The 21,755-nt window shown below is 42.4% G+C and overlaps 1 protein-coding gene across 2 annotated transcripts in view; it reads right to left on the minus strand.

The window, feature by feature from the left end:
* LOC136115399 (phospholipid-transporting ATPase ID-like) overlaps positions 1-21,755 on the minus strand; it is an 88,901-nt gene that overhangs the window by 16,700 nt on the left and 50,446 nt on the right. For both annotated transcript variants that reach the window (XM_065861504.2, XM_065861503.2), the window contains exons 10-21: positions 20,215-20,373; positions 19,187-19,275; positions 14,765-14,961; positions 13,441-13,649; positions 10,843-10,886; positions 9,117-9,282; positions 8,094-8,282; positions 7,111-7,226; positions 5,472-5,636; positions 2,896-3,007; positions 1,777-1,882; positions 821-968 (exon numbers count right to left, since the gene is read on the minus strand). In XM_065861504.2, coding sequence (XP_065717576.1) covers positions 821-968; positions 1,777-1,882; positions 2,896-3,007; positions 5,472-5,636; positions 7,111-7,226; positions 8,094-8,282; positions 9,117-9,282; positions 10,843-10,886; positions 13,441-13,649; positions 14,765-14,961; positions 19,187-19,275; positions 20,215-20,373 — 1,700 coding nt within the window. The remainder of the gene's footprint in view (positions 1-820; positions 969-1,776; positions 1,883-2,895; positions 3,008-5,471; positions 5,637-7,110; positions 7,227-8,093; positions 8,283-9,116; positions 9,283-10,842; positions 10,887-13,440; positions 13,650-14,764; positions 14,962-19,186; positions 19,276-20,214; positions 20,374-21,755) is intronic.

The raw sequence follows: 21,755 nt of genomic DNA on the forward strand, positions 1-21,755 counted from the left end.
CATTATGGGAAAGTGGAGAACAAAGCATTTGCTCTTGCAGAACTGTGTTCTCCATTGTTCCAGAGTATTTCTCCAACTTCTCAAAATTGTTTTAAATTCTAATTTTCTACTCCATCATGCCTGTGATTTCTCCCACCCTGATGTCATATGCTCTTTTTTTTTTTTAAGCAGTTAATGAAAACACTGAAAACCAAATAGACGTGGGATAGCCCTCTGCAGATGCCACTTAACTGTTGCTGTAGATGAACAGTGAGCTCTTGAAAGTCACTTTCTAAGCTGTCTTGCATCTGTCACTAAACAACTTCATCTAGACTGTGTTACTTCAGGTTGCTTGGAAGAACGTCATGGGAGAGAGCATCAAACAATTGATTAGTTAAGTTATAAGATATATATCCTACCTGTCAAATGTATTTGTTATCAGGTATATTTGTTAGAATGTGTTCTTGTCATACTTGACACACATGTCTGATGTTAACTTATCTTCTTGCTGCATCCATAAACTGTCTGATAATTTTTCTGGTATCTTTCTGGAAATGCAAATTGATCCAGCTACTCTGTCCCTCCTGTTCACCTCGCATCAGGGCAAACTCTTTCCTGTCCCAGTCCATCGCCTTTGATGTCTCCAATAACCACTGAACCCAATCTTCAATTAGGAAAAAAAAAAACAACAAAAAAAGCCCACAAAACCAAAACCAAAACCAAAACACAACACAGTTCTCTAGAGCTAAATTTTTAAAGCATTTTCAGTCTTCCAGTATGCCCCTATCACATTAAGTTTTTACGAGAACTCAGCCCTAACATGACTCTGAACCTTCCTTACCAGGCTGTGGCCAGTGATAACCAGACCGTACACTCCATTTGCTTGCTCATCAGGTAAAATTTTTGTTTTTTTTGACGATTTTTCAAACTGAATGTTGAGTTCATCACTGTCCAGAAAGGAGTCTGGCTTCATCTTTTTCCTTGCATTCCTAAAAAAAATACAGAGTAATGCTGGAAAGCTTGCAAAGACATGTATGTTTTATTAAATCAATTTTACAAAAATTAAAAAAAAAAAATATGCTTCCCTTTGATAGTTTAGTTCAATTTTCCCTGTATCCCTACAACAACATGCATGGATTAGCTGCTGGTATTTGTGCAGACCACCAATAGGCTCCTGAAACTCAAAACAGTGTGTGCTAAACCTGTGCTGATTTAAAGTCAAACAAACAATCTGAATGCCATGAAGGACAGTATCCCAAAGAGCATCCCACCTTTCTATATATGTTGTGTGGCAAACACCTAATTCAAGAGAAAACGACTGAAAAACCTTCCGACTTTCATCTATGCCAAAGAACTTGCATCTACTGAGGAGGCTATGGCAGAAGGCAGATTTCCAGATAATACTAGAAAAGGACCACATCCAAAGGACCACAATATGGAGGAATGGCAGTAGCACTAGAGCGACGGCATAGCTGAACCTTGGAGCCAAAGACTTTGTGGCCCCAGATCTCTTGTTGAATGCCAGCTGACATTGCCACCCTGTCTCTACTTTCTCATGCATTTATGTAGATTTGAGCTCTTGCATCGCAAAGCTTCAGAGTTTATCCTCAGGGGAGATTTCTACACTACATCACCGCTGGATCTTCCAGGGAGTCAACCAGCTATTATCTAATGTCCCTGAATGAACTGCATCATTGAAAGCCCACAGGAAAAAAAAATGGAATAATACAAAATACAAATAGTTTTCCATTCCAGTGTCAGGGCACAGCAATGAAAACATATGTTTCAGCCATTTACCTCAGCTCATTAAGTACGTCATCAGATGTACTGCCATCAATAACGAAAACATCATCCATGTCATCATAGAGCAAGTTGCAGGAGTAACCAATATTCATTGCCGTCTCTGGGAAAGATAAAACCAGGAAGATCACCCATTTTAGCAGTCCCAAACTCCCACATCATCTCTGTGGCCTTTACACACACATGACAAAAGCTGCATTTCTCACTCTTTCAGAGTCAACAGCTTAAGAGAGTCAGGAGAGTCAGATTAATGGACATGGCAGCAAATCTCCCCTAAGTGGCCACAGAAAAAAAATTCTGCCAAAATGAAAAATCTTAAACCACCCTTTGGCAAATACACTTGGAGTAACAAATGAAATCTCATGCTGATTATAAAATTTTTTCAGGATATTATCTTTCTCTCCCCCTGCCCCCAGAAAAGCCCCGAACCATAGTTCTGAAAAAGAACATCAAGGCATTTTATTCAAAAAATCTGGGGAAAAAAAAGTATTTTGGTAGTTCATGAGAAGGACTACTACATGCAGAACATGACAAAATTAAATGTTTCATTTTTTTCAAAAATTTTCTTCTCATTCCTTGCATGAAAGCACTTGCAAACACTTTTGGCCTCCCTGAAACATCATTTCAGTGAAGTTGCTTTTTCTCCAGACAAATCTATTTGAGTCTATTCACTTTTTTCTCCAGTTCGATGCTTTCTCCAAAAGTCCATGTTTCCTGCATTTCTATTCTGGATCTTTAATGCCAGGACCAAATTGAAACAAACCAAATATCCATGTTAGCATTAAAGTTCCTGGAAAGCAGGACAAGATGTTTTCCACCTTCTTCACCAAGATGGTCAACTGTCTTTTCACAGCACATGGCAGGGACTATGGGATGCTCCTTGTCACACCTCTAAAGGCAAAGGATGCTCCTTCCAGCCTCAGGGCAGGAGTTAAGAACAGGCACTACCTACCTGGTTTAATTCCAGATAACTGGAGTTTTGCCTAGCTGACAATGAAGGAAAGCCCTGTAAGTTTGTCCTCTGTAAAGTTTTTCAAAGGAGAAAGAATGAGAACATAGCAGAATTATCCCACCAGTGGAAGAGAAGAGAAACATCCCAAAGTGTAGCCCCTTTACCTTGCTTGTCTCCAGTGAGAACCCATATCTTAATGTTGGCTTTGGCAAGAGTCTCAATTGTTTGTGGGACTCCATCTTGTAACTTGTCCTCAATTGCTGTGGCACCTAGCAGCTTAACAGAAAATGGCAGGGAACTGGTAAGTTTTCCCATTTCTAGCAAAGGAGAAAGCATTAGGCCTCCAGCTAATTACTCATGCAAACACAAATGAAATCCAAGAGTACAGCTGTACTGATTTTCATTCTCCCCCAGGGAATTTAGAGAACAGAGTAGAGCCCCGATTCTACAAGTGTTCTAGTCTCCAATCTTCCAGGCTCAGTTGGATCATGAACGTGCATGAAATTACATGCCAGCATGTTTGCAGACCTGCATGTCTATGTTCTTCCACATGTCCCCTTCACAGCAGATAGAGCTGCCACTGAGGGACAAGATCAGCTGGGGATCCATGTCCCTAAACCTCCACATGTGTCCTCTAGTGTGGAGCTTGATCCCAGCCATATTGTACTACTGCAGTCATATGGCTCTTCTTGAGCCCACAACCTGTCCTCCACCTTGTTTTACACTGTCACACAACTAAACCACAAATGGCTCATGACACAAATCTTCATTACTTTAAAGTAAAGCTTTAAAGTAAAGCTTTTTCTGCATTTTGGAGATACTTGGTGGCTTTAACCTGCTGTCAAAGGGACATGAAATTTTCATCACTAGCTCAGGTTTAGACAGCATCTGCTACCACCTACCTCCTGCTGTTGGGAGACTAAATTCAGTGGTTGGCTTTAAACCCAAGATCCCTTTTGGCTTCCCGGGATATTCATCATTCATCAGCTATGAGTGTTATCAATGTAGATAACAGTTCTGAGGTAACTTCTCTATACGGTCCTCAAAACTGCAAAATCCACATTTTACAGCAGTGGTTCCTGGTCAAGCTAGCAAGAGCTTACATGCTTGTAGCATACAAAGCCACCTCCTGGGTGTACCTGCTCATCCTTGGCATCCTGCGTCTGAGCTGGAAGCTCAAAGATGGACGCTGATGCTCATATGCTCAGAAACAGAGAACAAGGACATGCACACTCCTCTGCCACTGTCTTCCTGGAGCTGCAGAAGCCACAATAGTATTGTTGACAGGCCTTCGCCTCTCTGCTCATGATCTGGTGTAAGAGCAGCTGGAGGGACGATCGTGATGCCTTCCTGACTCTGGATCTTCCTTAGTTTTTAGTTCAACCAATTATAAATACTATTTTTACTACTATTCTCTGAATTTAACCACGTTCCAATGCTGTTCTCCCTTGTCCTTACATCCTTACTCTCCCAAAGGACCTTTATCAGGAGTCCGCCACACAGAGGGACTTCTGCTCTTGCCCGTCAACCTGATTATGATATTTGACAGTCCTCTACATCTCCACAAGACCCTTCTACTTCCTTGCTGACTCAGGCTCCCACACCCAATCTCTGCCACAAGCCAGGATTTCCTGCACCTGCCCTCTGTCTCTCCCTGAAGCACCTTTGGGAAGTCAAGCCACTTCTGTACAGAGTACAGAGCAGGGTCTGGTGTAAGGAGTGTTTTCTTCTGAGCCACGCTTCTTCCTTCTGTGGGTCCGTGACCTCTTCTCTACTCACGCTATGAACTTCTTAAACATTCCTTGCAAAGCAGTTGGCTCCCTAACCTCCTAAACCTCTGTATCTTTCCTACTTTGGACATAACCAACACAGCATTTGCACAAAGCTTTCTCTGGACTAGAGGGTTAGCATTTTCCCAGACCAGATCCAGAAGGGCAGTGGGCTCTGCTCCATGGACTACACAGCTTTCAGAGGTCAGCAGCTCCTTGGCTCATATTTGCTTCTTCCCAGGCCTTGCTAGCATCCTGACCATAAAGCTAATGGAAGGAGCAACAGCACGTTTCCCAGGATTTCCAAGATCTCAGGAAAGCATTGCTGCAAGTGTAAAAGCTGAATTGCTTCTCCTCAGATCCCACACATCCTTTTAATTCATTATTCACAGCTCCAAAACACAGACAGGCCCCCCAAGGCATTTAAAAGGCTGTAACAACACTCATGGAGAAAAGAATGACTTGAAGATCACAGTTTAACCCTATTTCAAATTGACACAAACATGTTCATGGACATCATCTCCCCATCCTGCCCAGGGCTGCAAGAACAAAGAAGACACTCTGTGAAAAGGAGGGGCACTGGGGATTATTCACTGCCTGACATTTCAAAGACAGGAAAATAAATAGATCAGCCATTTGCACATACAAAGGATCGCTACAAAATATTTGTGTCCACGTCAGCTCCCTCTGGCTCTAGTATGTCACTTCATCACGAGAAAGCTACTCCGACACCCACATGAGTTAAAATAAAACCATTCCCCTGCACTGGTGGCTGACACCCCAGTTACAGGCTCCTGATGGAGGTGCCAGTGAAAACCCAGGACTGCCACATTCTCCACTGCTCCTGTCACACAACCCACTGAGCTGTTTGCAGAGCAATGTTTACCGAAGTCATACTGAGCTGTTTATTGACAAACCACCGCCCTCACTGCCTCCTCCAGAGCTTGGCCCAGATTCCCTGAAACACCAACCATCAAGTCCTTTTCAATCTCTTCATATAACTCCGACAATTTATCTTCCCGTCCTTCCAAGGCAGTGCTTGCTTCGTGGTGACGCTTGATCCAGTCCTGAAAGTAGTCTTCATCCAAGTTTTTATAGGCGACCACGAGTGTCCTCAGACCTTCACCAGCAAACTCCTGCGAGACAGTGGTGAGGCAGAATCAGTCAAAAAATAAGCAGTTTGCTCACCTAGGGTTACAAAGGACCCTCAGGAAGAAAATGGCTATCTGTAAAAGCTTATTGCCTGAAGTCTGCAGAGAAAAGGTGAAAAAAATCACACCTTAGACCACAAACCTTAGGGTACTTTTTAAAAACTGTTTCCAGACCACTTTATCATTGCCATCCACGGTACTTACAAAGAACAATTTCAAAAGAGCTTTCCTACTTTCTGGCTCTAAAGCTTTACATTAACTAAGTAGTTGTTTCCCAGGTTTGCATTTCTCGACATAAGGTTCAGAACAGTGAAATCTAAATAAACCTTGAACACAGACTTGAATTTTGGACCTGGACTCAACATTTTGAGGGTACAAATGTTGAAAAGTACAGTATGAGCAGCCAGTCATGATAACTCAGCAAGTCCTTGTAAGTGTGCTTTCTGCAGATGTATGATTGAAGTATGAATCTCAGTGTTTCGTGGAGTAACAGAGATCTCTTTGTGAAAAGTGAGGTGTTCCTGCAGGCTTGAAGTAAAGGCATATCAGGGTACATCCACAGCTTTGCTCTGCCCATGCTCTCACCAGCAACTTTCTTTGGCTGCCCCAGGCAATGAGCAGAGATGTCAATGCTATTACACAAACCTTCCAGCAAAACTTTCTGTTACCCTGTGCTCTGCACTGTACCAGCAGGATCTGGCATCACAAGGGGGAGCAAATACTGGCCAAAACATCCACTTGTGTGAATAACCACCACACTGTGCACACCGACGACCATGTAAAAGGCCACACGTTTGGGTGATGCATTTGTCTTCCTACGCAGTCAATATGCCCCTATATGGCCTAGAAGAAGGGGAGGTGAGCAGGTCCCAGCACCTGCTCAGTCCTTTCTGACTGAGACCTCTTGGATCACAGTCACTGCAATCTGAATTGTATTCAAGAAGGTAAACAGCTCTGTGGCCCTTTACTGATCAACTGAATTATTCTCATGCAAGTCATGCTTGAATACACCAGGTGCATGTGTTGTAGAGTAACAGCAGACTTGGATGGAATTTAGCTGCCAAAACACAGATGTGTAGTGCCATTTCAGATGTTCAACCTATTCTGCCTAGCTTCCAGCTCCTAGTCCATAGAAATACAAGTCTTCTGAATGTCCAGCAACATATTTGCCATCTTTGTCCAGATGTCCTGGATTTCCTAGAGCAGTTCAAATGGCACCTGGTGCCCATGCTTAGGCATCTGATTTGAGACCTAAGGCTTTATAAACCAATTTGTTTCTCCATTCCCCACGAAAACAAACAAACAAACACTCAATTAAACAATGAATCAAACAAACAAAACACTACTGCTTGGGTGCTGCTTCTGCAACCTGTTTTTTTCTCAATACAAAGTACATTTCCATGCCTGGAGAAAAGGACACTATCAAATGCAGAGATGTCATGCAGAAGGAAACACTTACATTCAGGTGTTCTGTGGTCTCCTCTTTGAGAGATTCGCAGGATGAATGAAGCAGTTCATAAAGAATGGTGTCAGCCCCCTTGCAGTACAAAGTCAAGTCACCTTCTGGGCTCCGCACTATGAGGAAGAAGAAGAGAAATGGTACAAATTCTAGATTTGAGGCACTTGAGATTCACAGCTTTTGCATCAAAACAAATAAAGGTTTTCAGAGGTGTCCGAACTGTACCAAATGTTGGCAGCCTCACAGGAATCAAAACAGGCTTTGCTTAGAACAGGAGACAATGCAACTACTCTTCACATTAGCAGCAGCAGCATAGGCAACTGTACCCTGATTGCACTTGTCTGAGCAGATGCTCTGTTAAAGTACGTGGTTCCTACAGGCAACACTTCAGGTAGGACATTTGTGTTCTAAAGTCAGGAACTACTTGTTCTTACGGAACTGGTCCTGCTGCTCTATTGCTCCTACCAGTAAAGATACTACCACTCTCTAGCCACAGTTATGATATTTCAATTTCTGAAATAGCTGAGGATATTGGAGGGTTAATAAAGGCCAGATGAGATTTCTTGAATAATTTCCTAATTTTGCTTTCAGGAAAGTGGGCTTCTCTACCTGTCCTTGCATTCTGCTTTCCCACTTTCTCAGATTTTTCTGGTAATTTTGAAGCTGATTAGGAAGAAGGTCTTTCCTGCACTCTCATGAGGGAGGTAAGATACGCAAAAGGCTTAGTGTCTTCAACCAGCTGCTCCATCACTGTGGCCTAGATGTTAAGATGCTCCTGCCAGCCTAAATTCAGTATTTAATATAATACCACTGTTGCTGTGCAATTGAAAAGGTACGGCAGGCCATCTCAAGTGCTCAGAAGTATGTGTTATTCAGAAAGCATTGTAAATGAGGTCTCCTGGAAAAAGGTATCACAGCAAGATGAGGGCCAACTTGAAAGCTCAAAAAGTCAGGAAGGAAAGAAGGGAGCAAAAGCAACATACCAATAACAGACATGCGCTTGCGAACATTATTGAAATCAAGAATAGCCAGAAGTTTGTAGATTTTTGTCTCTCCCATTTCCACAACAGTGATGGTCTCCGGTGTGCGAGCCCGGAACACAAATCCAAAGTTTCTGGCAGCAGTGACGAGGGCTCCCTCATCAGGAGATTGTGCCTGATACACCAAGTTACCTGACATGCAAGGAAAATAGTAATAATAATAATAATAATGATAATAATAATAATAATAAAAAGAGTAATGTGGTTTCTGCCTTTTTTCTGAGGCTAAACAAGTAGAAAATCAAAGACATTATAAGCAGTTAACCCTTTGCTTTTCTGTCTATGCCCAGAGGTGCACCACTAAGAAGAAGCTTATGTCCACAGGTTTCCATCAAGTCTCACAAACACATCCTCCAGGACAGGGCAAGAGATCCCCTAGACTCTTTTGGGGTTTTTTCTCACTCTCTTTGGAGTCCAACAGATCTCATTGAGAGGACAACTTCCTTGGGTTTAACTCCTTCTAGTTACATCTGAATATATTTTTGTCATGAGTATTTTCACCTTGTATGCGTCAATGGCTCTAGCCTTTAAAGCACAAATTTTACCATCTGGGATTTGAGAAAGCTGACCCAGTACCCACAGGAACACTGAGTGAGCGGAGCTAAAGAGTCTCTAGTGGATGGGTGCTCTGTGCTCTTTGCTTTATGGGACTTGGTGAAGAGCAGAGGAAGAATGGGGCAAGCTATCTGTCACCTCAGAGAAGCTATGGCACCTGCAATTTCTGCACTCCAGAGATGTGGTGTTTGTAGCAGTGTCAGCTCCACCACAGGAACACACAGGGACTGGAGGCCTTGGTCCTTTCTCTTCCCATGTGGGATCTCCAAAGACACTGATTTATGTGTAGCCATATACTACAGAAAATCACCAAGGAGCCAAAAGAACCAATAACAGCTTCTGCGGAGAGAAGACATACTGTGGTGCAGGCTGAACATAACCATTCAGCTTGATGTCTTTGACAGTCCTCACCTTCTTTCTTCTCTTCTGGCATCACTGTGTGACAAAGCGAGAGCAGCCGGAAGAACCTGTGCGTCGGGACATCACCCAGCTTCACAGCTTCCACCAGGCTGTGGTCATAGAAGGCAAACTTTGGGTCGGCTAACTGGTTGTATGAGAAATCAACCTTCTCTGTGTTCTGCAAAAATATGGTTCAGTGTTATTTGCAGAGGCCTCACATGCTCCCACCATAGGCCTCTCTCTCTTACATTTACAAAGGGCTTTCTCTTGTAGGGCTGTTCATGACAGAGGCTAATGAGTCTAAGTGGGAGGTCTTGAAAGCTACTGAATCACAGGAGAGGACAGGCACTGTGGGTGCTGTTCAGAGCAGCACTCAGGCTGAGAGCTTGATTAGCTAAAGATGCCCCTCCGAAAGACAGCAAATGCTCCTAAAGGGTCCCTGCCAAAGGATTTCTATAGCAAAGAAATTCCTGCCTTTGACACATGCCTGCTTGTTGGCATCATACTCCGAATTTTAGTGGCTGCCTGTGACAGGGGAATGTGGAAGCCCAGTTTAACACAGTTCAAGAGGCTGTGTTGTTCACCTTATTCTCCTAAAGCAAGAAAAACACATGATATGTAAAAAGACAACAAACAAGTGATGTAAAGGTTTGGCTCCACAGGCACTGCCCATTTTGTATAAAAACAAGGAGCCCCAAGCAGAGGGGAACATAGTGGAGAAATGGCCAGAAGCTCGAACCATGATGTGTCATGAAGGAATGCACTGCTGAGCCTTCCCAGGATGATTCTGACTCCTGCCCCATCCCAAATGAGCTCAGAGTTTCCAGGACGGGAGTCATCCTTTTGACCTCTGCAGGCGGACAATGAGCACTTAGCACAAGAGCACAGGCCCACCCCACGCACACACTCAACTTTGTGAGCAAGATTCAGGCACTGCAACTCCATGGGTGTGTGGGCAGCAGCCTTTCGACCTGCAGGACTCTGGTCCAGCAAGTGTTATGGGCAGGAGGAGCTGTGGGGCAGTCATTTGGCAGGAGACCAGTATGTTTCCCCAAGCAAGTCAGCCCTGTGCACTTTTCTGTCTGAGCAAGAGGCAGTCTGAAGGCATAACACTCTTTACAAATTTCAGTGGGTAATTTAATTTTCAAATGGCCTGGAAATTAATCATTGGAACGAGGAGTGGGATTTTCATTGTCATCCTTCTGTTTGTTGCTTGGATTGCTGCATGCAGTTTTCCGACATGTTAGGCAGTGAAATCCACGATGTGTGCTTGTGCCAGCAAGCAGAGGCTGGAGAGAACTGGAGGAGTCACCCATTTTCACACTTTCCAATGTCCAGATATCAGGGGAATTTGACACTGATCTTGTTATCAATATGAACTGACCTCACTGATTCTTCACCAAAACTTTAACTAGCTGTGAAGGATATTAAAATTCACCAATGTCCAAACTTCCAACAAATATTAATGGCCAAGTATGTGTATGTACCAGGATGTCATGGTAAGCTGAGGGAACACTGTGCACTCAGGCTGCCTGACCTGCAGGTTTAAACCAGGTTTACTGGAAGGGAATACAACTTTGTTCATGCTCTGACACCAACATGCCTGTTGTCAGGGTCAAGAGCAACAGCTCTGGCGGGGTTAAGAGCATGAGCTATGACTGGGTGGGTTGTGTCCACTAGCAAATATGCAGGCAGGTTAAACAGAAAGCACAGATCCTGCTAGAACTTGAGTACTTACCTCATTTATTTCTATCCTTTGTCCAGATGTATCATATACATCACCTGCAAGCAAGAAAGACTGAAGTTATTCTCACAAACTCCATGTAAGTGCAGTCTCTGAGCTTCTCTACTGCAAAAATTGGTTATAGTGTTTTGAAGCTAGTATCTAGAAAGTTGCAGTAAGCACACGGGCACTGGAGACTGACAATTCATATCAATCAGTTCCTAGGTTAACCCATGACAAAATCCAGGGACTTAGAGATGCTTGAAACTCAAAGTAGTTAGCATAAAAATGATTGACATTTGGGCAAAGAAATCTTGGCTCAAGCTGAACCCAAAAAAGACATAGTGCTGGGTAGGAAACAAAGGTGTCTTCAGGAGATGACTTGTTTTGTACCTTCCCTTTGGAATGTGAGACAAAATCCAGCTTCTGGATCATACTGCATTCGCAACAGTCCCTGGACAACCACAGAGAAGGAGTTGTCAGAGCCCATTCTTCCCACATCTAGGTAGCAAGGTTGCTCCATTCGTTTTCACTGAACTGATGGTCTGGTCACAGAAATGGAAGACATCTAATTTCCAGGAAACACTATTGAAACTTCTTCTGCCTGAAGAAAAATTTCACCTAGAAGGTGTGGACTATGTCCAGCTCAGCCATATTCAACACTTCCTTGTGATAAGATTGAAATACAGTGAATTACATGAATGATAGATCTGTATCTGCACTAGCAAACTCAGTGGTGAACTAAGTGAATTGTAGGTACTGATATTCCTTCACGAAAGCCCTGACAGTGTAGAAGACACCAAGAAGCTGTGTCTTCTGAGAACTGCACATCAGTTGATCCCCTGGGAACTGTAACCAAGAAGATACCTCCTTCCCACAGTGCAACAAAAGTTATCAGAGGGATGGAACGCCTCGCCTCTGAGGACAGGCTGAGAGATTTGGGGCTGTTCAGCCTGAAGAAGAGAAGGCTCTGGGAAGACCTTATTGTGGCCTATAAGAAGGATGGGGACAGACTTTTTAGCAGGGCCTGTTATGGTAAAGGTTTTAAACAAAAGGAGGAGAGATTCAGGCCAGACATGAGGAAGATATTTTTTACACTGAGTGTGGTGAAACACTCGCCCAGGTTGCCCAGAGAGGTGGTTGATGCCCTATCCCTGGAGATACTCAAGGCCAGGCTGGACAGGGCTCTGAGCAACGTGATCTGGGTGAAGATGTCCGTGATCATTGCAGGGGATGCTGGACTAGATGACATTTGGAGGTGCCTTCCAACCCAAACTATTCTATGATTTTATACTACGATTCCCAATGGGAAGCCTAAGCCTCCCAAATACCCTCCCTGGCAGCAGAACTCATTCATCCTTCTGACATGGCTTTTCCAAATCCAAAGACATATATTCTGGAGAAGAAGTTGAACATTTAGGAAACTATAAGCAACAGACTGTGTCTTCTTTCCACATATTTCCCATTAATTTCATGAACCCACACCCTATATCTGTGCTCAGTGGTGACAGTGGGAAAGTCAACTACAGGATACACGAATGAGCAGCCTGAATATTTCCCAAACTGTTTAGCAGCTCTGAGGTTCGCTGCTGGTTAGAGATAGTATGGTTTCTAAATATACACAAAACAAGATTTATAGGAAGAAATAACTTCTTTTATTAGGACAGCTGAGAGCACTGAGAAAAGAAGACAAACTTCCTGGCAGACTAGTACATCAGCAAGTCTGACACAGGTAAAACAAGCGTCAATCTACCAACAAGCCAACAAGTGACTGATTTATCTAGGGAAATCTAATGATGTTAACAGACTAATCAGTTTGTGGATTGCTAGCACCTCTTGAGCAGTATGAAGAAAGCTGCCCAGGGCCATACAAAGAACAAGCCGTTTAAGTCAATGACTGTTAGGATCCAACAGAGCTAACACTTTTTGTTTCCCATTTATTCCAACTCCCTAAAAACTTTTCTCTCATGAGGTAGATGCTGTACGTCAGAGCTGCAGACAAATGACCAGGCCACTGAGTGGGTACCGACCAAAGGTTAAGCTGCCTGAACGGGATGTGGAAAACTGCCACTCACGGCATGAGATATTGCTGAATGTGAGAGAGGACAGTGTGAGAAGCTGACAAAATTTGAAGATAACCCCATGAGCGATGGCTGATTTCACAAATGGTTAAGAGGGAGTTAGTCATGTGAGGTATGTGTTATGTTTTGCAGGGGTAGCAATATTTGGGTAACCATGTCAATAATACCATAAAAGGCTGAGATTACCTAGGTAGTGACATCAGGAAAAAAACTAATTCGAGTACAAATGTAGTAAAACCGGTACCAACGAGGAAGAAGTAATAAGGTGCAGGTCTTTAGCTGGGATGATACTGGGGCAGAAAAAGGGAGGTAAAAGGGTGGCAAAAAGGGGAGAGTAGTGACAGGAAAATGATATTAAGTTAAGCAAATGATGTAATCAGGGATGTGCAAGCATTCCTGAGGGGCAGCCCTATGCTTGATCACTGCAGCTTCTAACAAAACACTCTCTTTCTGGATTTCACGTTTAGTCTCTGTGGACCAAGAGGCACATCATAGAATAAAACCTGGAGAATAAGACAAATAGATAACATACCATATGATTTGCCATTGATGGAGCACTTATTGAAACACATGATGTTCTGAGTGAGAGTTCCTGTTTTGTCTGAGAAGATGTACTTGATCTGCCCCAGCTCTTCATTGAGTGTAGTGGTACGGGCCTGAGCTGGCGTGTCATTCAGCGGGTAATACATTTTGCGGTCCCAGTCAATGTAGAAACTGTTACCCAAGCGTATAATCTCTACACTGGTGAAAGAGAAAGAGAAGGTGACGGAATATTCATTAGTTTAAGGGACAAGATCTTTATCTTTAGCATCACCATTAGCAATTGCAATTAGAAGACAACTTTGAAGGTAATGATAGGTGCACTCATCAGGTTGTTCTCAAATGGCCTGCAGTAAGCAAAGCTGAAGCAAGTCCTGCTGACACTATCTGTTAGGTTTATAGTAAATTCCTTACCTCTATTTATAAAATAGTGTCTTATAAAAATATTTAAAAAGTTTCAGAAGTTTTCAGACTGAAAAGCAAGGTAGAAGCTGTGGATTTCACTTGATGCAGTTTCAGGAATGGTGCTTGGACAGGAACATCTCCAGTGGGGTTCTGAGCTGGGCTGAACCCGTAGCTGGGGTAGAAGCACAGCCATGGCTGAAACATCCCAGAGCCCCACAACAAGTGAGTCGTTGTGTAACTCAATACACCCAAGAAGTCGTACCAGTTCACAGATGACGTGAATTTCCATTTTGCTGCTAGAGTGACATGCTGGGTAAGAATGGGATAAATTCCTCATATTTACTAACACAAAAGAGGGTCTCAGTAGCAAAGCTGCCTTGAAGAGTTAGGTCCAACCTCCAGGTTCTGAGAGCATCCCGGATGCACTGCTTACCCTTTGCCCCTGTTTGCTTACCTGCAATAATGAACATAGCACTAAATTCTTTGGGAAGTGATGGTGTTCAATCTGCTTATATGGCACTGAGCACTATGCATCCTTAACTTGGTTATACCTACTTACCTGGCAACCCACTCTTTACATGAACCCTACAACCACCTCGAAGTACATGCCATTCACTTTGTTTGGTGGGCAATGCAAGCGAGAGAGAGCAAATGCCACCTGTGCCACCTAAGATGCTTACTCCCATAGCATCTCAGACCTACGCCTCCCCTTTAACTGCAAAATCATGCTTTTCTCTTCCAGGGCTCACTGCTGCCCCTGCTCCAACCCTGACAAAGACCTCCAAAGACACAATTGTCCACAATTGTCCACAATAGGGTGGAATTTGTGTCTAGGGAAAATGCTGCTTACAGCTAAGGCAAAAGCTAAGCTTCTCCTAATACGAAACATGAAAGGAGGTTCTGGCACGTACCTGACATAGAGTGAAATTGGCACCACCGTGTTTAGAATAATCACATATGACCAGAACATGAGGAAGCCAGAGTAGGGCGCAGAGTTGACACCTTCTGCCCAGGGCAGATAGACCTGGAAGTAGTAGCCCGTATCATATTCCCAGATGCCATTGCCAATGGCTAGGATGAGACACATTAGTGCTAAAAATGCAAAGATCTGGAAAAAAAAATACTGTTGTTTAGAAACAAGAAATTAATTATGTATAGGTTAATCAGAAGACCTTAATGAGATTGAGTTGTACAGTCTGAATCACAGGGAAAAGTTCTAGTGGTGAAGGAGGAAAAAGAGTAGTCATGACACTTTTACCTCAAGGACAAAATCACACAGTGCAGAGTCTGGCAATTTGGAAACTGGGAAGCTCTACCATACTGAACATCTACTAACATAGTTCCAGTGTTTTAAAGGTAGAAATAGTGATCATGGGAAAGATAAACTAAAGCTAGCTTGACATCCTTCCTGGACAGATGATAATAAAACAGTTATTTTGATATACACTTCTCCAAATATTTGACTTAAAACAACCAATGTCCTAAGAAAAATATGAACATATGGAATCAACAGGCTGCACAACAGAGCAGTTAAAATAATGTTTTCCAAGTATAATCATTAGGGAGGAAATATGAGTAAGTTGGGCCATTATGTGTAAGGCCACCCAGTAACAACCACATTAAAACAGTAATCAACCTTTTCAAAAAACAATAATTGAGGTACAAACATAGAAACATTGCTGGTAATGCTGATATTTGTGTCGCTGAGGTTATCTATGTGAGGAAGAAGGATATTTTAAGGGAGTGAATTGAATCACTTGGTGAAAAGTTCATGTTCGACCAACTGAAGTTGTAATATCAAGAAGCTGCTCAAAGTGAACTGCAGTAAGTAAAGGTGATAAGCTAAATTTCAGGGGACACATCTATTTCCCACATCAGTAGCAGTTTTTCTATTTATTTGTGGGAGGCCAAATAAATTCCTCCACTTGTGAAATGAAGACAGTATTGCTTGCTGGTAAGGAATGTAGTGCAGTGTTTTTAAACCTCTGTGGCCAGCAGTAAAAACAGGCTTCGATTTGTGCTGTTGAAATCATCAGGACTTAAGGATACATGAGAGGCACATCCTGGGGACAGGTCATGTCCTTTACTAAACCAATAGAGATAGATAGATTAGATAGATAGATAGATAGATAGATAGATAGATAGATAGATAGAATAGACAAGCCCATCCATTTTTATAGATATTTCTGTTGGTAGAGTAAAAGATGTTACTTCTCTCTGTAGACCATGTTTGCTGTGAAAGAAATTAATTAGAAGAGCCAGCTGGCTATTCTATTTTATCACTATACCCTGAATAATTCCTTGCTGCCTCACAGGTCAAAAATTGTAAGTTTGTAGAATATCACAATCCATGTAGGTAATCCAATGCAGGATTTAGCAACAGAAACATACATGGGGCAAGACAGTAGCTGAACTTTCCCATGTCGCAGCAGTGCTTGTCTATGCTTGTACTTGCTCTACGTACATTTTGCTTTATATGTATTTTGCATTACAATGCTCTTGTCCCTAACAGCTCGACTTCTTTGCAATATTCGTGCTTACACTGAGCTCACCAACACGCTGTTCACTTTGAGACAAATGCAAAAGATCAAGTTGTTAACAGCAGCCCCAGAGATTAATTTCTGTGCGGAGAAACAACTGTGTGCAGGGTGTTGTAATCGTAACCACAGTTCTGCAACAGAAGGATGTAAAAAAGTCCTGATCACAGGCTTACGTGTGCTCATAGGGCTTCCCAGCATGAACATCCTCCCTCCCTGGGACCTGCCCATGCAGATCCTCTGTGGGAGTGAGCTGTATTTTTGTAAAGAGGAGGCGACTTTTGACAAATACTTCCTGTTGGACTGTGAAATAAAACTGTCTCAGTTTCTTTATTGGCGCTTTGAGTTCTGCTTCAGGAGTTGAAGCAGTAAGTTGTTTAGAGATGAAGGTGACAGCTGTACTTGACTGAAAATAAGCTTCCCCAAAACTACTAAAAAGCAAACTCTGGAGGAAAAAGCATTCCTGGAGCTGGCGGGTGCGTTCCTGGCAGACGAACATTCACTTCTTTCTCAGATCCCTGAGAAACACTCCCAAATGTGAAAAAAACAGCTATGGTTGCCATCTGAAAAGGTTCACTCCTGGTTAACCCTTGTTGGAACAGACCAGGGCAACGTTTAACCAGCACTCCATTGGTGAGCCCTACTTAAACACTGGTTTGTGCCTGAAAGTTTTATGGGTAATTAAACACAAAATAGCTTTGCCAGTATTAACATGGAACAAGTTTCATTACACTTAAAATGAGTTATTTATAGCGAGCTGTGGCTGCTTTTTTTTACAAACTTGAGTGCAATATACTGTCTCTTTTTATGACTGGACTTCATAGCCTTTGACCACCCAGTGGGCTGGAAGGACCTGATGCCACATCCCCTTGGTTGTGCAAAGAGCCTGCTGCTTAGGGTAGGACAGAGCTTTACTTAGACACCAAGATGTTAGGCGCCTTAAAAATGAATAAAGTAGAAAAACACACCCTTGGCTCCATCAGCGCCCAAGAGCCCAGGCAGGGCTGATGCAATCAGCTGCAACTTGCTCAGATTTTAAAAGTGGAGCCAGGAGATAAATTCATCTCATTCATGTCCATAAAGAGAGGCCAAGCAAACTGAAAACTTTGGGTGGGACCCTTGGCTTGTAAAAGGACATTTGGCAAAACTTAGTTGAATGCTGAGACCTGAGCTCCCTACTCAGTTTCTACCTGCTCCATTTCTGTGCCCTGTTGTTCCCCCACAGCCCTACCCCACAGCCCATCCTCCTCTCCAGCTGGAGCATAGTGGAACACCCAAGAAAATGTGAAGTTTTTCAGATGCTTGGAAAATACTGAACCTAAGAGGCCCAAAGCTTGTATGTTTTTGCTGTCCCCTTAAGTGTAAGGGAATAAAACACTGAGGAAAACAAGCTGATGGTGGTAATCAAGATTTTCACTCAGCATGTCCTAAAGTCAAGGGCACGGCCTTAGTGTACACGGAGCAAGGACTCAAGAGGGCTTGAAGATGACCACGGAGTGGCTCTCTGTCCTGTGGCACTGCTTTACAGTAAAAAGGCACATGCAGATATTCATGACACTGCTTCACAGCCATGGGAGTCCATCTAATTGCTGCTGCTTTAATCCTGTTCCAATCTCACAGAGATCAGCTGGCTTTGTCCACTAACATCTCCCAACCCTGGGCCCACCCAAAGAGCTTTCAGGATCCTGAGAAAAAAACAGATGGATGGGGGCTGGGGTGAAGCAACCAGGCTGGAGAGTGGTGCCATCATGGAGAGGTTTGTGTGAGAAGCCCCGGTGCTGAGAGGCATGAAGTCTCAGAGGGCAGGGGCAGCTCAGGATAGCCTTGCTGTGATGGGCAAGCTGCTGTTGGACGCCTTGTTCCAACGCCTGGGGATGGATCCAGCCCCAGCCTGGCTGCCAGGTTGGGCTAGAGAGCAAGAGCAGGAAGGAAGAGAAGGGGACAGTGGCCACCAGACCTTCCCAGTGTTGTAAATGGAAGGTGGTGCAGCATGCATGAAAAGGTGTAACAAACTTCCACCCGCAGGAAAATAAAAGCCTGAAACCAAAAACTTTTTCTCCAAGCAACATTGAGCAAAGCAGTGTCAGAGTACATGTCTTGCTTCCCTGAGTGGTTTTGAATTCGAGCAGTAAAATCTTGGGAGTTTCTATAAAAGAATCACTACCTCTGCCTGGAACTATTTGCCATTTGTTAAAACCACTGACAAACTTAATGCTCAAATCATATCTGTTTTCCAATTTGAGGAGAGTGCCTGCTAGATAAGATTAGTGTTCTCAAATTTCCCAACCCCTAAAAACACCAGTTTCCGAGTATTAATGATACCGTGTCTAATATTTCACCCTAATGTGTTAAGTCAGAAGCTGGCATCATGTAAATTAACAAACTCGATTACAAAGTCCTATGCAGTTATCACCAGAGATGCCACGAAATCTGGAAGAAGAAGAAAAACTGCTAATGTTTATTTAAATGGAAAATGACAAAATTACTCGGAAAAAGGGGGCATTTGCAGGCTTCAAAGTGATTTTCACAAAAAAAAAAAAAAAAAGGAGCAAGGGAGAGCAGAGCAAATGAAAAGCTCAGAAGAAAGGTCCTTAATGCTGTCAAAGCAATGGCCTTGCTTTGCAAGATGGGCTGGCAGAGGCCCTGCAGAATGCAGACTGCTAATAAATTATTACATAATTTTCTTTTTATCGTTAGTCACTTCTGATATTCCCTCATTTGTGTGGACAAAAGGGTGGAGCATCTGGGAATGATTAAAACATCTGAAAAAAATGAAGACACATGAATCAGACTTACCACCAACACAAGGACATTCATGAGACGATCAATGCTTGTACGTTTAAAAGTTGTTTTTCCACTGTTCTGCATTAGTTTGGTGTCTGGCCCTGGAGATGAAACACACTCATGAATTCTAGTAATAAAGCTTAACTGTTCTAAAGCTAATTCCTTTTGAGGGCCCACCGTGCTTCACGCCAAAAATATCCATCACGGCTTTCTTGGAGGCAGGTACGTAGAGTTTACAGCACTGGTGGGAAACTTAGGCAGAAACTTAGGCCTCAGATTATATGGAGAGAATAAAATAAAGCCATTTATTCTGGATTTTGATCCTATTCTCTTCTTTCAACACACAATCCTCCCTTTCAGGTTTAATTACTTTTCACAGAATACTTGATACTGCTCTCTTATTATTGACACGTTATACATCATCTCACATGTCTACAGCAGTATAGAAACAATAGAAAGTCTATGCTCATAAAAAGCATAGATCTAATGGACTACAGTAATATTATTGATGACCCTGATATTTCAATATGTATTCAAATAGTATAGAAATTATGTGGATTTTTTAATAAAATAGGCTTTATGGTGAAAATTTAAAAAAAAAAATGGTGAGAGAAAGACATCAGTTGGCCCAGTACAGGCAGATTTAATTCAGTTTTAATTCTTAAACAGATTTAATTTTTATATTCTCTCCTATCATTGTTCAAGACTTTTCTCATAAACTTTGATGTGTTTCTGAAATAAAAGACTACTTCATCTTACTAAAGCACTTAAGATGGAATTGGATGTTGTCATGTAGCCATTTTGTCTCATAGACCACTATAAAAAAAATCTCAGATTGAAATCCCCTGCAATAGGCATCATTTGCGGCCTAGAATTAAGCCAAGGGATCTCATGTATTGTTTTGCTTTTCTTCTTGTAGCTGGTAGAAACATATTCTCCAAAGAGGAAAATTCTTGGTTCCTTTGTGCATACTGGGTGTGATGTACTTCCACGTTAGTGCTGCTGCGCTCTGCAATTCATATGTCAATTTTTCTACCTACCAGCATAAATAACGAGACCAAAGCACCACTCTGTGTTCCTAATCGTACAACCCCTCAGCAACATCTTCTCATTGTCTAGGGCATACTTCTCTCCTCGAAGAGTAAGAGTTCCTGTGAACTTATCCAGTTTGTTGTTTGGTGCCTCACATCTGACTTCACCTGTAAAAGGAAGGTAAAAACAAAAATATAGTGGAAATATTCCTGGCCAGATATATGTCGGTCAATACTGGATTCTCGTCTGTTCCCCAGACAGGCAATATTTCCCACTGAAGCTGCAGTCCACTCCTGTCCCTGCTATTCCCATCCTATATCCTATATTCACTGATGTTTCGGAATGCTGCTTCTTTCTCATATTCAGGTCATAATCCAACAGACCATAATGAATTTGTGAATTTATCCTGTTCTTTGAACACAACAATTTTGCACTGGTAGAGTCCAAAACAAAGTTTCCATGCCCTTTTTTTGAGTAAAAAGAAATGTTGAACCAGCAATATACTTTTAATCCTTCCGCAGCAAGTTCATAGTGGTAGGATGCCACTGGATAACTTTAGATAAAAGTGCTGATTTCACATAACTCCCATTCCATTTTCTTTGAAACTGCAGGAGCACAAGCAAGAAAATCATAGCCTGAAGCCTGTAAAAGAGTAATTAAGTGAGGTGTCTTTGTTCACTGTTTTTCAATTTCATCTGTTTTATACTTTAAGTCCTAGTAGCACATGAAAAAAAGATATTACTACCTTTGGCCATGCAGCTGACACTGAAAGTGATTGGAAAACCTGTTTAATTTCCATGCTTTATATTTATTTCTTACAATAAAATCTGTTCACACAAAACTGTAAACACAGACACTCTGGTATAAAAATTATTATTTACATCAAAATTTGCACCAGATATCTAAAGATTCAAAGCAGAATTAATATATAACAAGAACTGGAAAATGCAAATACACATTGTTTGAAAGGGAATCCAAGAGTTCAGTCTGTTTAGTTAATCAGTAGGAACATTGAAGTTATTTTGATTACAGGCTGCAAATATCTACATAAGGACTGGCATTTGCAGAGAATACAGCTTTTCCAGCTGTTCTCAGACAAAACACACCAAGCTTAATAGACTGGAAGGAAAATCCAGAGAAGTACAGAAAAAAAAAGTACAGCTTTAAGTAAGTATTGTGGTAGTCCCCACCACTGCAAATTTTGAAATCAAGAAGGGATGTTCTTTTCATAGAAAAGTAGCTCTTCTCTAGGGCAGACAAATCATCAGACTTGAAAGATGAAGCAACTGGTAAATTCTACGACACATACGATGTCAGAGCTCGTACTAACAACTATGCTGATCTTCTATTTTGTCATCTAGTCAACCCAACAATGATCAGACCTGTCCTCCATCAGTTCTGAAAGTCTGCAGCAACCAGACCCATCTCACTGTAGCCCTTGTAGCTCCTTGAAAGGCACGAAGAGAACAGACGCTTTGCACCGCAACCTGACGCACAGCACAATGAGACTTTGGCAGACAGAACCCGGGGCACGATCCCTCATCAGGAA

Source organism: Patagioenas fasciata, chromosome Z (genome assembly GCF_037038585.1).
Source record: "Patagioenas fasciata isolate bPatFas1 chromosome Z, bPatFas1.hap1, whole genome shotgun sequence".
Lineage (NCBI taxonomy): Eukaryota > Metazoa > Chordata > Aves > Columbiformes > Columbidae > Patagioenas > Patagioenas fasciata.